General features: G+C 34.3%; 2 protein-coding genes and 1 long non-coding RNA gene across 5 annotated transcripts; all 3 read left to right on the top strand.

Annotated features, from left to right (window-relative positions):
- The first annotated feature begins 254 nt into the window (after nucleotides 1-254).
- LOC118061269 (ubiquinol oxidase 2, mitochondrial) lies at nucleotides 255-2,991 on the top strand. Its single transcript, XM_035074697.2, has 5 exons — nucleotides 255-758; nucleotides 1,079-1,207; nucleotides 1,733-2,221; nucleotides 2,339-2,453; nucleotides 2,662-2,991. Exons 1-4 carry the CDS (start codon nucleotides 381-383, stop codon nucleotides 2,396-2,398), a joined length of 1,056 nt encoding a protein of 351 aa, XP_034930588.1. The 5' UTR covers nucleotides 255-380; the 3' UTR covers nucleotides 2,399-2,453; nucleotides 2,662-2,991.
- Nucleotides 2,992-3,886: 895 nt separating this feature from the next.
- Nucleotides 3,887-5,453, top strand: LOC140954606 (uncharacterized). Its single transcript, XR_012168020.1, has 3 exons — nucleotides 3,887-4,171; nucleotides 4,855-4,926; nucleotides 5,336-5,453. It is a non-coding gene; the product is annotated as an uncharacterized lncRNA (long non-coding RNA).
- Nucleotides 5,454-5,579: 126 nt separating this feature from the next.
- LOC118061271 (uncharacterized) lies at nucleotides 5,580-8,482 on the top strand. 3 transcript variants are annotated; one of them, XM_035074701.2, is made up of 6 exons: nucleotides 5,580-5,687; nucleotides 6,008-6,190; nucleotides 6,818-6,980; nucleotides 7,475-7,707; nucleotides 7,939-7,995; nucleotides 8,125-8,482. In XM_035074701.2, exons 2-6 carry the CDS (start codon nucleotides 6,163-6,165, stop codon nucleotides 8,184-8,186), a joined length of 543 nt encoding a protein of 180 aa, XP_034930592.1. In that variant the 5' UTR covers nucleotides 5,580-5,687; nucleotides 6,008-6,162; the 3' UTR covers nucleotides 8,187-8,482. The 3 variants fall into 3 exon arrangements, with proteins under 3 accessions (XP_034930592.1, XP_034930595.1, XP_034930590.1); XM_035074704.2 differs by lacking the exon at nucleotides 5,580-5,687 and having other exon boundaries at nucleotides 5,694-6,190; nucleotides 6,899-6,980; XM_035074699.2 differs by lacking the exon at nucleotides 5,580-5,687 and having other exon boundaries at nucleotides 5,694-6,190.
- The last annotated feature ends 5,572 nt before the right edge of the window (nucleotides 8,483-14,054 follow it).

Below are 14,054 nucleotides of genomic sequence, written 5' to 3'. Positions count from 1 at the left end.
ATGTGATATTTTTACTGTATAAAAAATAAAAAAAACTTAAACATCCCTAGATAATATTTTAATAACTAATGGACAATAAAAAACAGCAAAGCACCCCATCATCAAAGCTTTTTTTTCTCCATTCGAAGATAAATATATAATTTTATTATACATCCATAGGAAACCGTGTCTATAGCTCTAATAAAAAACTTACACCCACACTCTATCATTTTTATATAAACCTTCCTTAAACCTCACCAAAAGAAAGTCGAAGCAAAATACCAAAACGCCCTCTAAATCTCTCTTTTATATCTCTGCAAACTTTCTAACCACAGAAACCGACAAGGAAAAAAAGAAGAAGAAAGAAAACTTCCTATTTTGTGGCATTCCTGATCATCAAGATGATGATGGCAAGCCGCGGCGGAGGCGTCAAGTTGGCGAGTTCCATGATGTTGGTTTCACGTTCTTTCTCAACAGCCATCTCTCGTGGCATAATAGCCAAAGAGGCAGTCACAGCCAAAGCGGTGGAGTTTCATGGGGATGTTGTGCGTAAGAATATTGGTGAATTTTGGGTTCGTGGTTCGGTTTTTGGTGTGAGGCATGGAAGTACTATGAGTTTCGGCGAGAAGGATCAACAGAAGGTGGAGATGAAGCAAACCCAACCGGTTGCGGAAGGTGGTGATAAAGAGGAGAAGAAGGAGATTGCTAGTTACTGGGGTGTTCCTCCTAGTAGGGTTACTAAAGAAGATGGGGCTGAATGGAAGTGGAATTGTTTTAGGGTAAGATTGTTAATTTCTTTAAATATTTCTTTACTTTTTTACGGGGGTGTTCCTCCTAGTAGGGTTTGGGTTTCTCGAATCAAAGTTGCTTTCTTGGTAAAAAAGTTTTCTTCTTTGTTTATTTGGAAACTTTTTGTTCTTGTTAGGGTGGTATAGGAGAGCAAGTTGAAGATCTGCTCTCTTTTTCAAGTCTGTGATTCGAGGATCAGTACTGGACTAGATATGCATAAAAAATGTTGTGGAATTCAGTACATGTTTTCTTTTCATTTTGGGATTTGAAGATTGATCCTGTACTTATGGTCTGTTCTATGAAATTGAAGCCATGGGAGACGTATTCTGCTGATTTATCAATTGACCTGAAGAAACATCATGTCCCAGCCACTTTTTTGGACAAAATGGCTTATTGGATGGTCAAGGCTTTGAGATTTCCCACTGATCTGTTCTTTCAGGTATGATTAGTTCAATTTCTTCACTTTACCCTTGTTTTCTTTTGTTCTTTTTGATCAATTTAATTACAGAGTTTGCAAATTCTGACTCTTTAGATTCATTAAGTTGTGTCTGTTCAGATACCTTCACACCAAATTATCAAGATTGTTTTTTGTTAACGAAATTGAAAGATAATCCATGAAAATATTGCTATTGGGCCAGAAGTTTGACTTCTGTTTTGGTTTTTAAGGTAAAACAGAATGCTAGCCCTCTGTTGTTGTGTGAAATATAGCATCAGAGGCCAATTGATTGGCGTTTATCTGTGAAATGAAAATTACTTGTGGATGAGTTCAGGGGAAAATGATCTGGGAAAGTATTCCTTTAGTTCTTAAATATCAGGAATCAAATTTCTAAATTCTCCTATCTTTTGCAAGGAAAAACAACCATCTGTGAATCTTGCTAACTGCAAAAGATTGTTAGATTCACAATTCAAAAATTGAATTAATGCCGGTGTCTTAAAAACTTGGTCTTGTTTGTGCATGTAACAGAGGAGGTATGGCTGCCGTGCAATGATGCTAGAAACTGTGGCAGCAGTGCCAGGAATGGTAGGAGGCATGCTGCTACACTGCAAGTCCTTGAGGCGATTTGAACACAGTGGAGGATGGATCAAAACACTTCTTGACGAGGCTGAAAACGAGCGTATGCATCTCATGACGTTCATGGAGGTGGCGAAGCCCAGGTGGTATGAGCGCGCTCTGGTGATTACTGTCCAAGGTGTTTTCTTGAATGCTTACTTCCTTGGCTACATCATCTCCCCCAAGTTCGCTCATCGCATGGTGGGGTACCTCGAGGAAGAAGCTATCCATTCCTACACCGAGTTCTTGAAGGAGTTGGACAAAGGCAACATTGAGAATGTTCCTGCTCCGGCCATTGCTGTTGATTACTGGCGGTTGCCTCCTGACGCCACCCTCCGCGATGTTGTTCTGGTTGTGAGAGCTGATGAGGCCCACCACCGCGATGTGAATCATTTTGCATCGGTAATTAATTAAGAATCTGATTGAAATTGTTCAGATTCGCCATTCTTGAACCCTTATCTTCATTTAAGACAGCTCTTCTTTCCAAATTCTTATCCGTTGTTCTTGAATCAATTGCAGGACATACACTATCAAGGACGTGAACTAAAAGAAGCTCCTGCTCCTATTGGTTATCACTAAAATGCCTACTCGCGGCTGCTGCCAGGAGACGGGCTGAAACTTTTTAACTATTGTGGTATGGTGCCACGTTATATTATGCCATATATATATATATATCATCTGCTGTTAATTTTATAATCAATTCTAAGGTCAAAGTCACAATTGAATATAAAGTTATATATCTGTGTGTGTTTTTTTATGTAACTTTATGATCTCCTATCAATTATTTCTGATGAAATGACAGGATATTTAATAATGTGATTTCGATTTTTTTTTCTAAATAGCAATTTATGGTCATTGGTGGAGCGGCGAGGTGGTTGATTAGAATTGTGGGGCCCCGGCCACCAATCATAGTGGCTGATTAGTATTGGATATCACCATCGGACGGTTGTTGGTACCAGTCATCATGACCGTGACCCTTAACGTTCAGGCAACAATGGCGGCGAGTGGTGATTATTAAATGATAAGATGCTTATTACAGTGGGAAAACCACTGCACGCATTTCTTGGTTTACTGTAGTGTAACGGTATGGTTAATTTGTGGTTCTATAATTATTTAGAGACATATCTGTATTTTCACTGTTTTTTTAGATCCTTCAAAAAAACATTCTGCCATGTTTTAGGAGCTATTTGATTTTATATATATATATATATATATATATATATATTAATTTTATTATTATTATTATTATTATTATTATTATTATTATTTTTTTTATTAATTTTTTTTTTTGCTACAGACTCCCTTGCCCTTTAAATGGCTTGTTCATGAGTTATTCATAATAATTATTTATTTAGTTATCGTAGCGAAGTGATATTTTTATAAATAAATAAAAAATACTAACACGTCTGCTGCACGAGTCTGCCACCATCAGGCATTACGTACGACTGCCTTCAGGCCGCCATCTTGGCCTCCTTTTCCTTCAAGGCATGTGTGATAATCATGATGATTATTAATTATCAGATTATTATAGCACCACCACATGTTTTTGTTTATGGGCTGAGCCTTGAACCTATTTTCAAGAAATGTTTCAGTCTAGGAACCAGCCCATGAACATGCCCAAATGACCATGGTATTGTATAAAAAAAAATCTGATATTTTTTATTTAAAAATATATTAAAATAATATTTTTTTTTTTAAAATCTATTTTTGATATTAACACTTTAAAATAATTAGAAAATATTAAAAAAATAATTTAAAGCAAAAAATAAAAATAAAAAAATCTTAATTTTTTAAAAATATTTTAAAAATATAAAAACAAACTATGTGTAGCAAATTACCCAGATATGCATCCAAACCAAAATAGAAAAGTAGTTATGAAGGATTTCCATTACTCTAATATGTTGGGGATATGAATCCAAGAATCTAGTCAAAGATGGAAACCAAGTTACTAAAATCTTTGAAACCTTTTATCCAAATTATTTATAAAATTACATTCGTTGAATTTTATAAAGTTGAGCACTAGCACGCTCGCTTATTATCTCATGACGGGATAAATATATACTGTTCACACATAACAATTAATGCAATCTCAAAATATCAGGGACTGATAGATAACTTCTGTCATGTTTGGATGGTAAGAAAATTTAGAGTAGAAAAGTTTTTGGGCTAAGAAAGCCCAAGAGTTTCGCAAACAAGCCCAGAAAATGCCACTTCTTTCTTTATTTAGATAGTGACCAACTTTCAGGTGCGCCCTTTAGGGAGACGTAGAAAGCTAGAACTGAAACACTCTCACTCGTTATTTGTAGTGGCTAGCCAACATCGGCCACTAACCCTCTTTCAATACCAGTGAAGGTAAGATATTTGTGATCATAAACAATTCAAGGATTTATTTTTTGTGATCTGTTGGCAATTCTCAAGTTTTTGTAATCTGGGGTGATTTAAAGTTTAAAACTTTTTTGTTTTTGGGAGCTGGGTGTGTTTGGTTGCTTACAAAATTGGGATTATGAACTTCAATGAGTTGTTGATTTGGTTGAGTTGGTTGTTTATGAAGTGAATAACAAAAGGAAATAAAAATATTCTGTGAGGAATTTAAATTTTGGCTACTCAAAGTTTGAATCTTTTTGGTGTTTTTTGTTGGATTGGATGTGTTTGATTTCTTAGAAGATGACATAATGAAACTTCCTTTAATTGTTATTTTCATTATCATTAATTAAATGTGATTATGGCTTAAATTACTGTTTGATAATCTTAATTTTGAATCTCTTGCCATTATCTGGAACTGGCTTTGTTTGGTTGCTTAAGAAAATGCAAGAAAGAAAAAAAATCGAATCTTGTTTCATTCCAGGTGATTTTTTTTGTTCTTATCCTTGTTTTGAATTTTGGTTATTTATCAAGTTCACGAAAAAAAATCTCCTTGTTTTGATCTAATCTTATTTATTTCAGGCACAAAACATAATAATTGTGTAGAATTCGAAGAATCATTTTTTTTATTTATATATATATATATAATTTCTAATTTATATTATCAAATTCAGGTAACCATACATTTCCTTTACAGCATCAAGAGAGATCCTTGCTATTATTGAGTTAAAATGAAGTTTGAAAAGGTATTGACTTCATCAACTCGTACTTTCTTTGTCTGTTTTCTTAAAGTAATTAGTCAATTTTTTCAAGTCTTATGTCATATGGTATTAATGTTGTAGTTAGTAGCAAACCAGCTTCGAGTGCTGTCACAGCTCATCTCTGTTGTGGAACACTGATATTGAATTACCAGTAAGAATCTGGGCTGGTTATACGCGTGGAGTTATTGGCCACGATGAACATTTTTTATCTCTGTTGAAAATTCTGTTCTAATCAAACTACAGACAATGCTAGATAAGTAATAGACATTTCCAATTATTGAAAACCCCCTCCCATATTGCTTGCATTGCTGTGCCAAGTGAAGATAATTGAGCGCTATTAAACCTATTTTGTTTCCTATTGGTTTGGATCACTAATTGAAATAAACGCTTACAGGATCCGGCCGAAGCAAGACTAAGAAACCAACAAAATATGACACCTGGGGCTTCTGGTGTGGGTACTGGTTCAGTGTCCATTGCAAGAAACAGCAGAACAGCTTCTCTCTGTAGAGAAAAATTAAAATTGTAAGAGAATACATTTGATGCTCATCTGCATCAGTGTATGGTTTTGTTGATTTATAGATTGCAATTGAGATAAATCATTCTATGTTTTTGCTTTGTTTTTTATATAATTGGCTGTTTAGGTCCAAGATTTGATCGAAAGGTGTCTTCAACTTTATATGAATAAAGATGAAGTGGTTAAGACACTCTAGAACAAGCTAGAATTCAGCCTGGCTTTACAAGCATAGGTAAATCACTCATTCCTCACTACAAGTCTTCTTACTTGCTCTTCTACATACAGTGGTGCTTGGTTGTCATCACTCGATAAATGGACAAAAAGAACGAGATGTTAGTGCAATGGTGCTTCTATCATTGGAGTGCCTGGGCTGATATTTTATCATTGTGATCCAGTGTTGCTAATGATAATCTTTTCCTTTTCCCCTATTCTTCTGTTACATGCTATGTTTATCCGCTGCATATATTTGGGATTAAGTGCATGAATCGATGGTTTGTATTAATATTATATATTTTGTTATAAATAATAGCTCCAACATTCTTTTTTTCCTAGTATGGAATAGATTGGAGCAAGAAAATGCAGGATTTTTTAAGGCCTATTACACAAAGTTAGTTTTGAAGAAACAAATTGCTAAGTTCAATGAATTACTTGAGAATCACCACAATTTGCTGAGATACGCTGCACCTCTAGAGGCTCCCTTGGCACCCATGCAGGAAGGCATTCAGCACATGCCAGGTAAGTTAATGGCATAAATATTATATTGTATCAAAAGCATCATAAAGTTAGAGAATACAAGTTAGCATTTGAATAAATTTGAAAAAAATATACTGCTAGAAAAAAATATGCTCTCAACATTTTTCTCTACTGCCTTTATTTGTAAAGGCTAATTTTATTATCTTGAATGGAAGATTGGAGCTGGGCGTCTGATGCCCTGAAATCAACCTTTTACCCCCTACCTAGGTAGCACCTCCACAGTCTTCCTTTTTTGCACTGGTATGCAAGGGGATCTTGTTAATTGCACAGACAATTCTGAAGAAATCTTTTGAGTGAAAGGAATAACCATGGTATTGATAGTATGGTATTTCTATAGTCATGTACATTACAAAGAGGTGGCCAAAGGAGTGCGTAAGAGTTAGACACTTTGAATCTCTTATCGGGCACATAAAACACAATCCAAAACTTTCTTCAAGATAAAAAACCACATCCAAGCACAAAACATATACAATTTTGCTAGGTTGTCTGAATTATTCTCAAGTTGTTATTCATCATGCCAATTATTTCCAGCAAGTAAAAATCCTTATTGCTATTTTATCATGATATTTTTTCTGAATTAGAGCTTTTTGCTCCTTTTCTGTAGCACAGTTAACCATTTAAATAAGGTATATACCCTCCCGCAGCAGCATCCAATTGCATCAACTAGTAATTCCCAGAATGATTCCACAGGCACCATTTCCAACTATGAGCCGGTATATGAAAACCCAGGATGGGGCAATTTCCTCTCAACTCAGATGAATTATGGGATATGGTGAGACTTCCTTCTCAGTCTTGGTTTCTTGTCTTTTCTATTCTTAACGTTTAATGCTCATCTGGCTTGTAATTCATACAATTACACTGGTGATATCATAGGAAGTTGCCATGTGGATGTTTCATGAATGATACCTTTGCACTTGTGCTTATTATTCAGTGTGCTCTAAATGCTATTGTTATAGATATATACTCTCAACAGTATAAATCTGCTTTGATTTTGAAATATGCTTCTTCCATAGAAGTTTTCATTATCATCCATGCATTATGTTGTGATTGTTGATTTGCCTGGAACTTGGTGAATCTTGTTGCACAAGTAACAAAACAGAAACAGAGTTGACATACATAAATGTGTTTGTAGATATACAAAATATTGATAAATTAGATTGAACTGAAAAGTTTAGAGGTCATACAAATTATCAAGCGATATAATAGGAACAATACAAGTACTTGGTTTATGCTGTTGTGATCTTACTGCTCTGCTGTTTGTTGAAGGATGGCAATGGACAATAACGCAGCAGATATAGAACCTAACCATCCTTTTATGAAGCCAGAGATTCCAAGTCCTGTATCAGTTACATCCCAAGGTCATTTTCCTTTCATTCCAAGAGAGATACAAGAGAGTGGGGCCCCATCAGCTGTTGAATTTGCTGAGTTATCTCGTTTGCAAAGTGTAAGACAGGTGCCACATGGACGTGGTAATGCTAGCTTCAATAACTTGGTAGAAGGTGAGACAAACACATTATATTCTGAAACTCTTCGTGGTGCGCGCGCGCATCATTCTAAATTAGTTCCAAGTAATTCACTATTACATCTATCAAATCATTAACCGACTCAAGGAAAGTCAACAACAGCAATTAAGCAAAAACTGCATTAGACTTGATTACATAATATGATAAAAATCCCCCTTTTATTTGCTGAGTTGCTTAATTCATGTTATTCTTTCATATGCTGAGCAGCGTATTCAGGTTCCAGTTCTACCGGATTGCTTGATCCTTCAGAGCAAAATGACAATGGTAAATTGCCAGTTCTTTTATTCGTGTTTTAGACCCACTATATCTCCAGATATTTTATATAACATTTTTGTTATTTGCATCACTCTTATCTCCAGATTTTTTATTTAACTTTTTTGTTATTTGCATCAGTCGAGGAGTTCTTTGTCGATACCTTTCCTGCCGCAAGCTCTCAATCAGAAGAAGAATCTTAAGTGAAGCCCTCATAGTCTTAGCCCTAGTTTATATTTAGCTAGATCTTAGTTTGAACTCGAGAAGTTTCCCAAATTTTCTTGACTTTCTAGAGGGATCTAGTGCACTAGGGTGAATTTGAAACCTTAAAGCAGATTAAGGCAGGCATCAATAAGCGTTCTGCTATATTTTATCTTTCTAATAAGCAAACTCACCCGCATTTTGCTGCGGGACAAATAAAAAAATAATTTTAATGCAATAAAAAAATGTACAGACAGTATTAATATATTGTTACATCCAGAAAATTTTTATTTATGAATTGAGATCTTGAAGTGTGCATTCAATAAAATCAACTTATTATCTATCAGGGGTTTTTAACAATTTTGCCCGCACTGCATTGCAGGTAGTATAGGGTGTTGCGGGTAGAATTTTGCAATAAGTTTTTGAACAGAAGTTAAAGGAGGATATTGGAAGCTAATAACTTTAGCTTTGATCCCTTTTTATCCTGTTATAAGTAGAATATTTGTCACAAGACTTTGCTACAAGTGCATGTGAAGGGTGCTTGGGCTCCTGAATCCTCAACACCTTAAGTAAACCCTTTCCTCCCGCACCCTTACTACGAATTCAAACAACCCTATTTCTAAAGGACTGTTTATGACACCTGCATGAAAGTTTCTCAGACACCTTTTCTGGGTAGAGAATCGACGCAGACAGGAGCTGTTTTTTTTGCCATGGTTACTTCAGCAATAAGCGTTCCATGGGAATCAAATAATGTCTAGCCACAATGTTTCATCTTGATTTTATAACCTTTCTCCAATAATTATTCCATATATTGGTTTTTTATAGTTAGGATATTATAAATATTACTAATAAATTGATGATTATCATCTTTTCGAATCAGTATTGTACCTTTCTTTTTTATGCAAATCTTTGAATGATCTATAAAAATAACATTACTTGCAATTGATTTATCAAGTTCTATAAACTTGTCTTTATCTTTCACATGTTGTTGTTAGTTTTATTGTCAAGATACCACATGTTTTCTTTGATTTTCAATTGTTCATCATAGACTAGTAATAGGGTGGCTTCCTACTACTCTTCTGCGGGAAAATTGACATTCTCTTCAACCTCTTTGGTTTGCTTCTTCTTTTTTTTCTTGACAATTATAACATTTAATTTTTTATTTGTCAAACCTGTATCTCGGATTGCTACTGCTTAAGGATTTGGAAGGCCGGTTGGCTTCATCCAGTTTATTGATGATTTGTTGAGACTACCTCAGCCTTCTTTTTCAAATCTGCCTCTTCCTCCTCTTCCTCTGCCTTGTCCATGGCTTCTGCACCTTTGGCTGGATCCTGGAATATCATGTTTCTCTTTTAGAGAAAACTTTAAAAACAGTAGTTGTGCAATTGTATCTCTTTTGTTCTCACCAACTCTATCTTCATGGGCTTAAAGGGTTCCCATGGTTGAGTCACAGATTCCTCTATCGAGATTACTACAGAGTTGAACCTTCTAGGCATTGATCTCATGATTTTTTCATAATGCATTCATAATGCCTCAAATTCTCCCTTTAGTTTCTGAAGGCGAATCCTTTTTATTTTCTCAGTTCCTTGGTTTGTCCCTTACAAAATATCTCATGCTTTCTTAGCTGTGGTTGCTCTTGACACGCTTAGAAAACTGGTGTCATCCAAACAATGATGAATCATTGTTAGTGCGTGCTGATTTTTTTTTCTTGCATTTGCACAACCTCTTTTTGGGCAGGTGTCAACACAGCTCCTTCAACAGGTCCATTAAAACATGTTTTAACCATCTCTCATACATCTTGAGCTCTTAACCAAGCCTTTGCACGGACACTCTATATCTCTTAACTGTCCTTTGTCAAATAAGGACATGAAAGGAGAGATTTGAGTTGGCCATTACATACAATCAAATATAGCCATAAATAATCAAACCTGGCTCTGATAGTACTTGTTGAAAGAATATTGGTGCGTAAACTTACTCTGGAGAGTAATGCTAATTTGCAAAACTAAAGAATAAGAAGAAACTGAGAGGAATGTATACTTTATTATGTGTTTCTTTCTGATTTTGTCTATGCTATACTCTGCTTCTTATAACTCTAATTACAAGCCTATTTATATACCTAAAGTTCTAGACAAATAAGAAATTGAAATGAACGATAAACCTATTCTAACTAGGAAAGTAATTATGCCGACTCAATCTAGAAATTCAAATGCCTCCGGATGCAAGAAATCTTGGTTTAATTTTATTTTCAACACGATCATCATTTCCCATTTGTTGAATATGATGAAAAGAAGTCTAGTTGTAGTGATGAAAATGTTTGCAAATAAGCTCCACCTGATTGTTGTAATTTATATGTCACTAGTTTTATCTAGCTCAAATAATATTTTAAAATGCATCGATAATATTAATACATTCTTTCATTTTATTTGAAATTAACTACGAATTTAATCGACAACATAATGCTAGTGATAAAACTAGTTCATTTTATTTGAGCTACATATGACTTTCATTTGCAAAAATTTTGATACCTAATTTTGTGAGAAAATGTTTGCAAATAAGCTCCACCTGCTTATCAGTACTTTGGTTCATCTCAACATCAAAATAAGTTGACTTCTTTTCTTCACAAAATATAATAGACTTACTAAATATCTATCCCTACTAGCAATAAACTTAAGTAAATCAACACACCATAACTAAAATACCTTCATCAAAGATGTATGTCTAGGAATATACATTTCCTTGCTCTCAACTCAAGTTTATCTTTCTTAACTAAATATTAAATTAGACCATACATGATTTGGGATCTTCAACTCTAAAACTATTAATGGATAGTTATTCACCATATAACAAGTCAGGTTAACTGCTTCATTCTAAAAATCCTTTGACAATCCAGCTTATGAAAGCATATAACGAGCTCTTTTCAAGAATACCCTATTCATGTCTTCTACAACTTTATTTTGTTATGTTATAGTCTTGATAGTGTGATATATATTAATTCCTTTACTCTTGTATAACTCATATATATTAATTCCTTTACTCTTGTATAACTCATTAAACTCCAAACCATTATCGATTCTTAAGCGCTTGTTTTTTATACTAGCCTGCTTCTCAATCAAGGATTTTTACTACTTGAAGGTGATTATTATATCACTCTTTCTCTTCAAAAAATACACTCAAACTTTCCTAGAGTAGTTATAAAAAAATATCAATAAATATTATGCTCCATCTTTTGACATAACAGGAGAAGGACCTTAAAGGTTAAAATGAACATAATTCACAATATTTTTGGTACAATGAATAGTCATACTGAATTTTATTAACACTGTTTACCATAAACACAATGCTCATAGAAATCTAATTTATTTATTTTTTAATCACACAATAAACATTTTTTGCTTAACTCTATTATCACCATTTCACTCATATGTCCCAGTTTTATGTATCATGACTTAGTAGAAGCACTATCAAGTATATGAAGATCCAAGACCAAATTGCACATATTTTCACTAAGTCACCAAAACATGATGTTTTTGCCAAGATAAGAGATATATTGGACGTTATAAAGAAATCGAGTTTAAGAAGGATGTTGAAAGTAAACTAGATTTTGATTTTTTTTGAAAAATAAAGGATTTGTTCTATCAGTTGAGAACCAATCACTTGGTTGAATTAAATGAATCGATCAACCGGTTCAAAAATAATCGACTGGTTGAATCGTTATAATATTTTTCCTTATTAGTTTAAGTTTTTCTTTTGTTAATTTAATTCCTTGAATGTCTAGAATTTTATGCCTATAAATAAATCTGTAATCAGAATATGAGAGAAGCAATAAAAAAAAGAATAAAAGTGTAACTTTAAGAAAACACTTGATGAAATATATCTTTTCTCTTAAATATATTATCGTTCTTTAGCTTTGTTATTTTGTTTTGCTTCACATAAACACCTACCACACCTATTCTTTCTTCCAACAAATAACCCAATAAATAAATACCTTCTGCATAATAAAATAAAATAAAAATATTACATGATTAATACCATTTTTTTTTCTTGTTATGGGTAGACATTGTGTCCAAATCTTAAACTAAATCCAATATTCTTAAACGAAATCAAATTCTTCTGGTATGATTCTGATATTCCAGACAGTCTTTTAACTGAAATCCTCATCAGGCTTCCCTCGAAATCCATCTTCCTCTTCAAAACTGTCTCCAAGCGCTGGCTTTCTCTGATTTCTGATCCGTTCTTCGCTCGATATTAAGCCACCGGAATCAAAAGTAATTCAGTCCTATCTCGGTCTCATCAGCTACGGATCCTTCTGTTTCCTTATTTTCTTAAACAAGTGATACCACCGGATACAGTGATTCGGTTTCCTACTTCTTTCAATCCTGTAGGATTCTCCGAGCTGTCCTCTTCAATGTTTTCGCTTTCGTTTCTTCCTATCTAGACAGAAGATTCAGTACTTTCTCTACATATTATAGCATCAAGCAAAGGTTTGGTGTTGTGCTGCCTGTGTAACTAAAATTCTTGACACTTGATTTCAATAACATAGCCAATCTGTGAAGAATCAAGTCAAAAACCGTACGTGTCCCAGTTTGGTTGTTTTTAATTGAAGATTAGGTTATTCCGAGCTAACCAGATACCCCACGCTATCCCATAAGAGAGAATACTCCATGTTTTTTCTGCATTTTACCATTAACCAACGAATGCCATTGCAGAATCTGATGATCATCTACCAGTTTAGGAAAGCAACTGTAGACACCCCACCACGAAAGGAAGCGGGTCTATCATTTCCACAAAACTGGACAATGAAGAAGGAGGTGATCTGAAGTCTCAAGTTCGCTATCACAAAAAGGACATTGAGCTTCGTCCCTAGGAATTAATCCACGAAAGAAAAAGTAAGCTCTCTCTCTCTATATTGTACATGATAGTTTCAGTTCAAGCTAACAGAACCTCACTGATTATCTTTGCTTTATGTCGATTCAAAGCATCTAATGCTTCAAGGTAGCATGTTCAAGCTCAGGACTGTCTAAGATAATTGTTCTTTGGGATAAATTGCAAAAGGTCATTCTCAACTTTACTAATAAAGTTAACCTAATAGTAAACTAACTGCTTTCCCTCCAAAAATAACCCTGTAACTAACCGTATCATCTCCACCTGCAACGTGTCCCCTGATGCTCATTCGAGTTTTTTGCTCCATGCTTGCAGTCAAGCTGCTTCTGCTTCTGCTTACTGCCTCCCCTTACAGCTAGCAAAAAGTGATAAGATAAAGAAAGCCAGAATGATTAAAACGATAGCTCCTACGACTTAACCTTGCAGTAATGTAATCATTCATCTTGCTTCTTCAAACCAACCTTCTAACTATAATTACTGTACCTGCATGCAAGGCCAACAACCACACGAAGATTAATTTAATTGATTCTAATTAACTTGCAAAAGAGATTAGTCAAAAACAATTACCAGGAGCCAGGAGCTTCACAGCAAGAAATCGACTTCGATGTATGAGTTTTGACTAATAATTAACTGCATTTACCTTCACTGCATAACCTGTAACGATACATGTTATACACTAAAATTGACCAAGAATGTGGATAGTGAATGGAAGGTATAAAGAATCTACATGAAACAATATTTTTTAAATAAGAAATGAGTTAGCAGTTACTTTGAAGTTTGAATAGAGTAAGTGGATAATTACCAGTGGATAATTACCAAAAATTATTTTGAATAAAGTGATTTGGTAGTAGTAGAAACTTATCTTAAACTTCCTTTTTTTAAAAGGGCGAGGCAAGACAATCAAGAAGAAACATAACACAACTCAACAAAACTACAATTGTATTGCATTACAATCAAGTTCATATAATCTTCAAAAAAATGTTTATAAA

The sequence above is a fragment of the Populus alba genome, chromosome 15 (assembly GCF_005239225.2).
Source record: "Populus alba chromosome 15, ASM523922v2, whole genome shotgun sequence".
Lineage (NCBI taxonomy): Eukaryota > Viridiplantae > Streptophyta > Magnoliopsida > Malpighiales > Salicaceae > Populus > Populus alba.
This window is presented reverse-complemented; position numbering and strand designations above follow the sequence as displayed.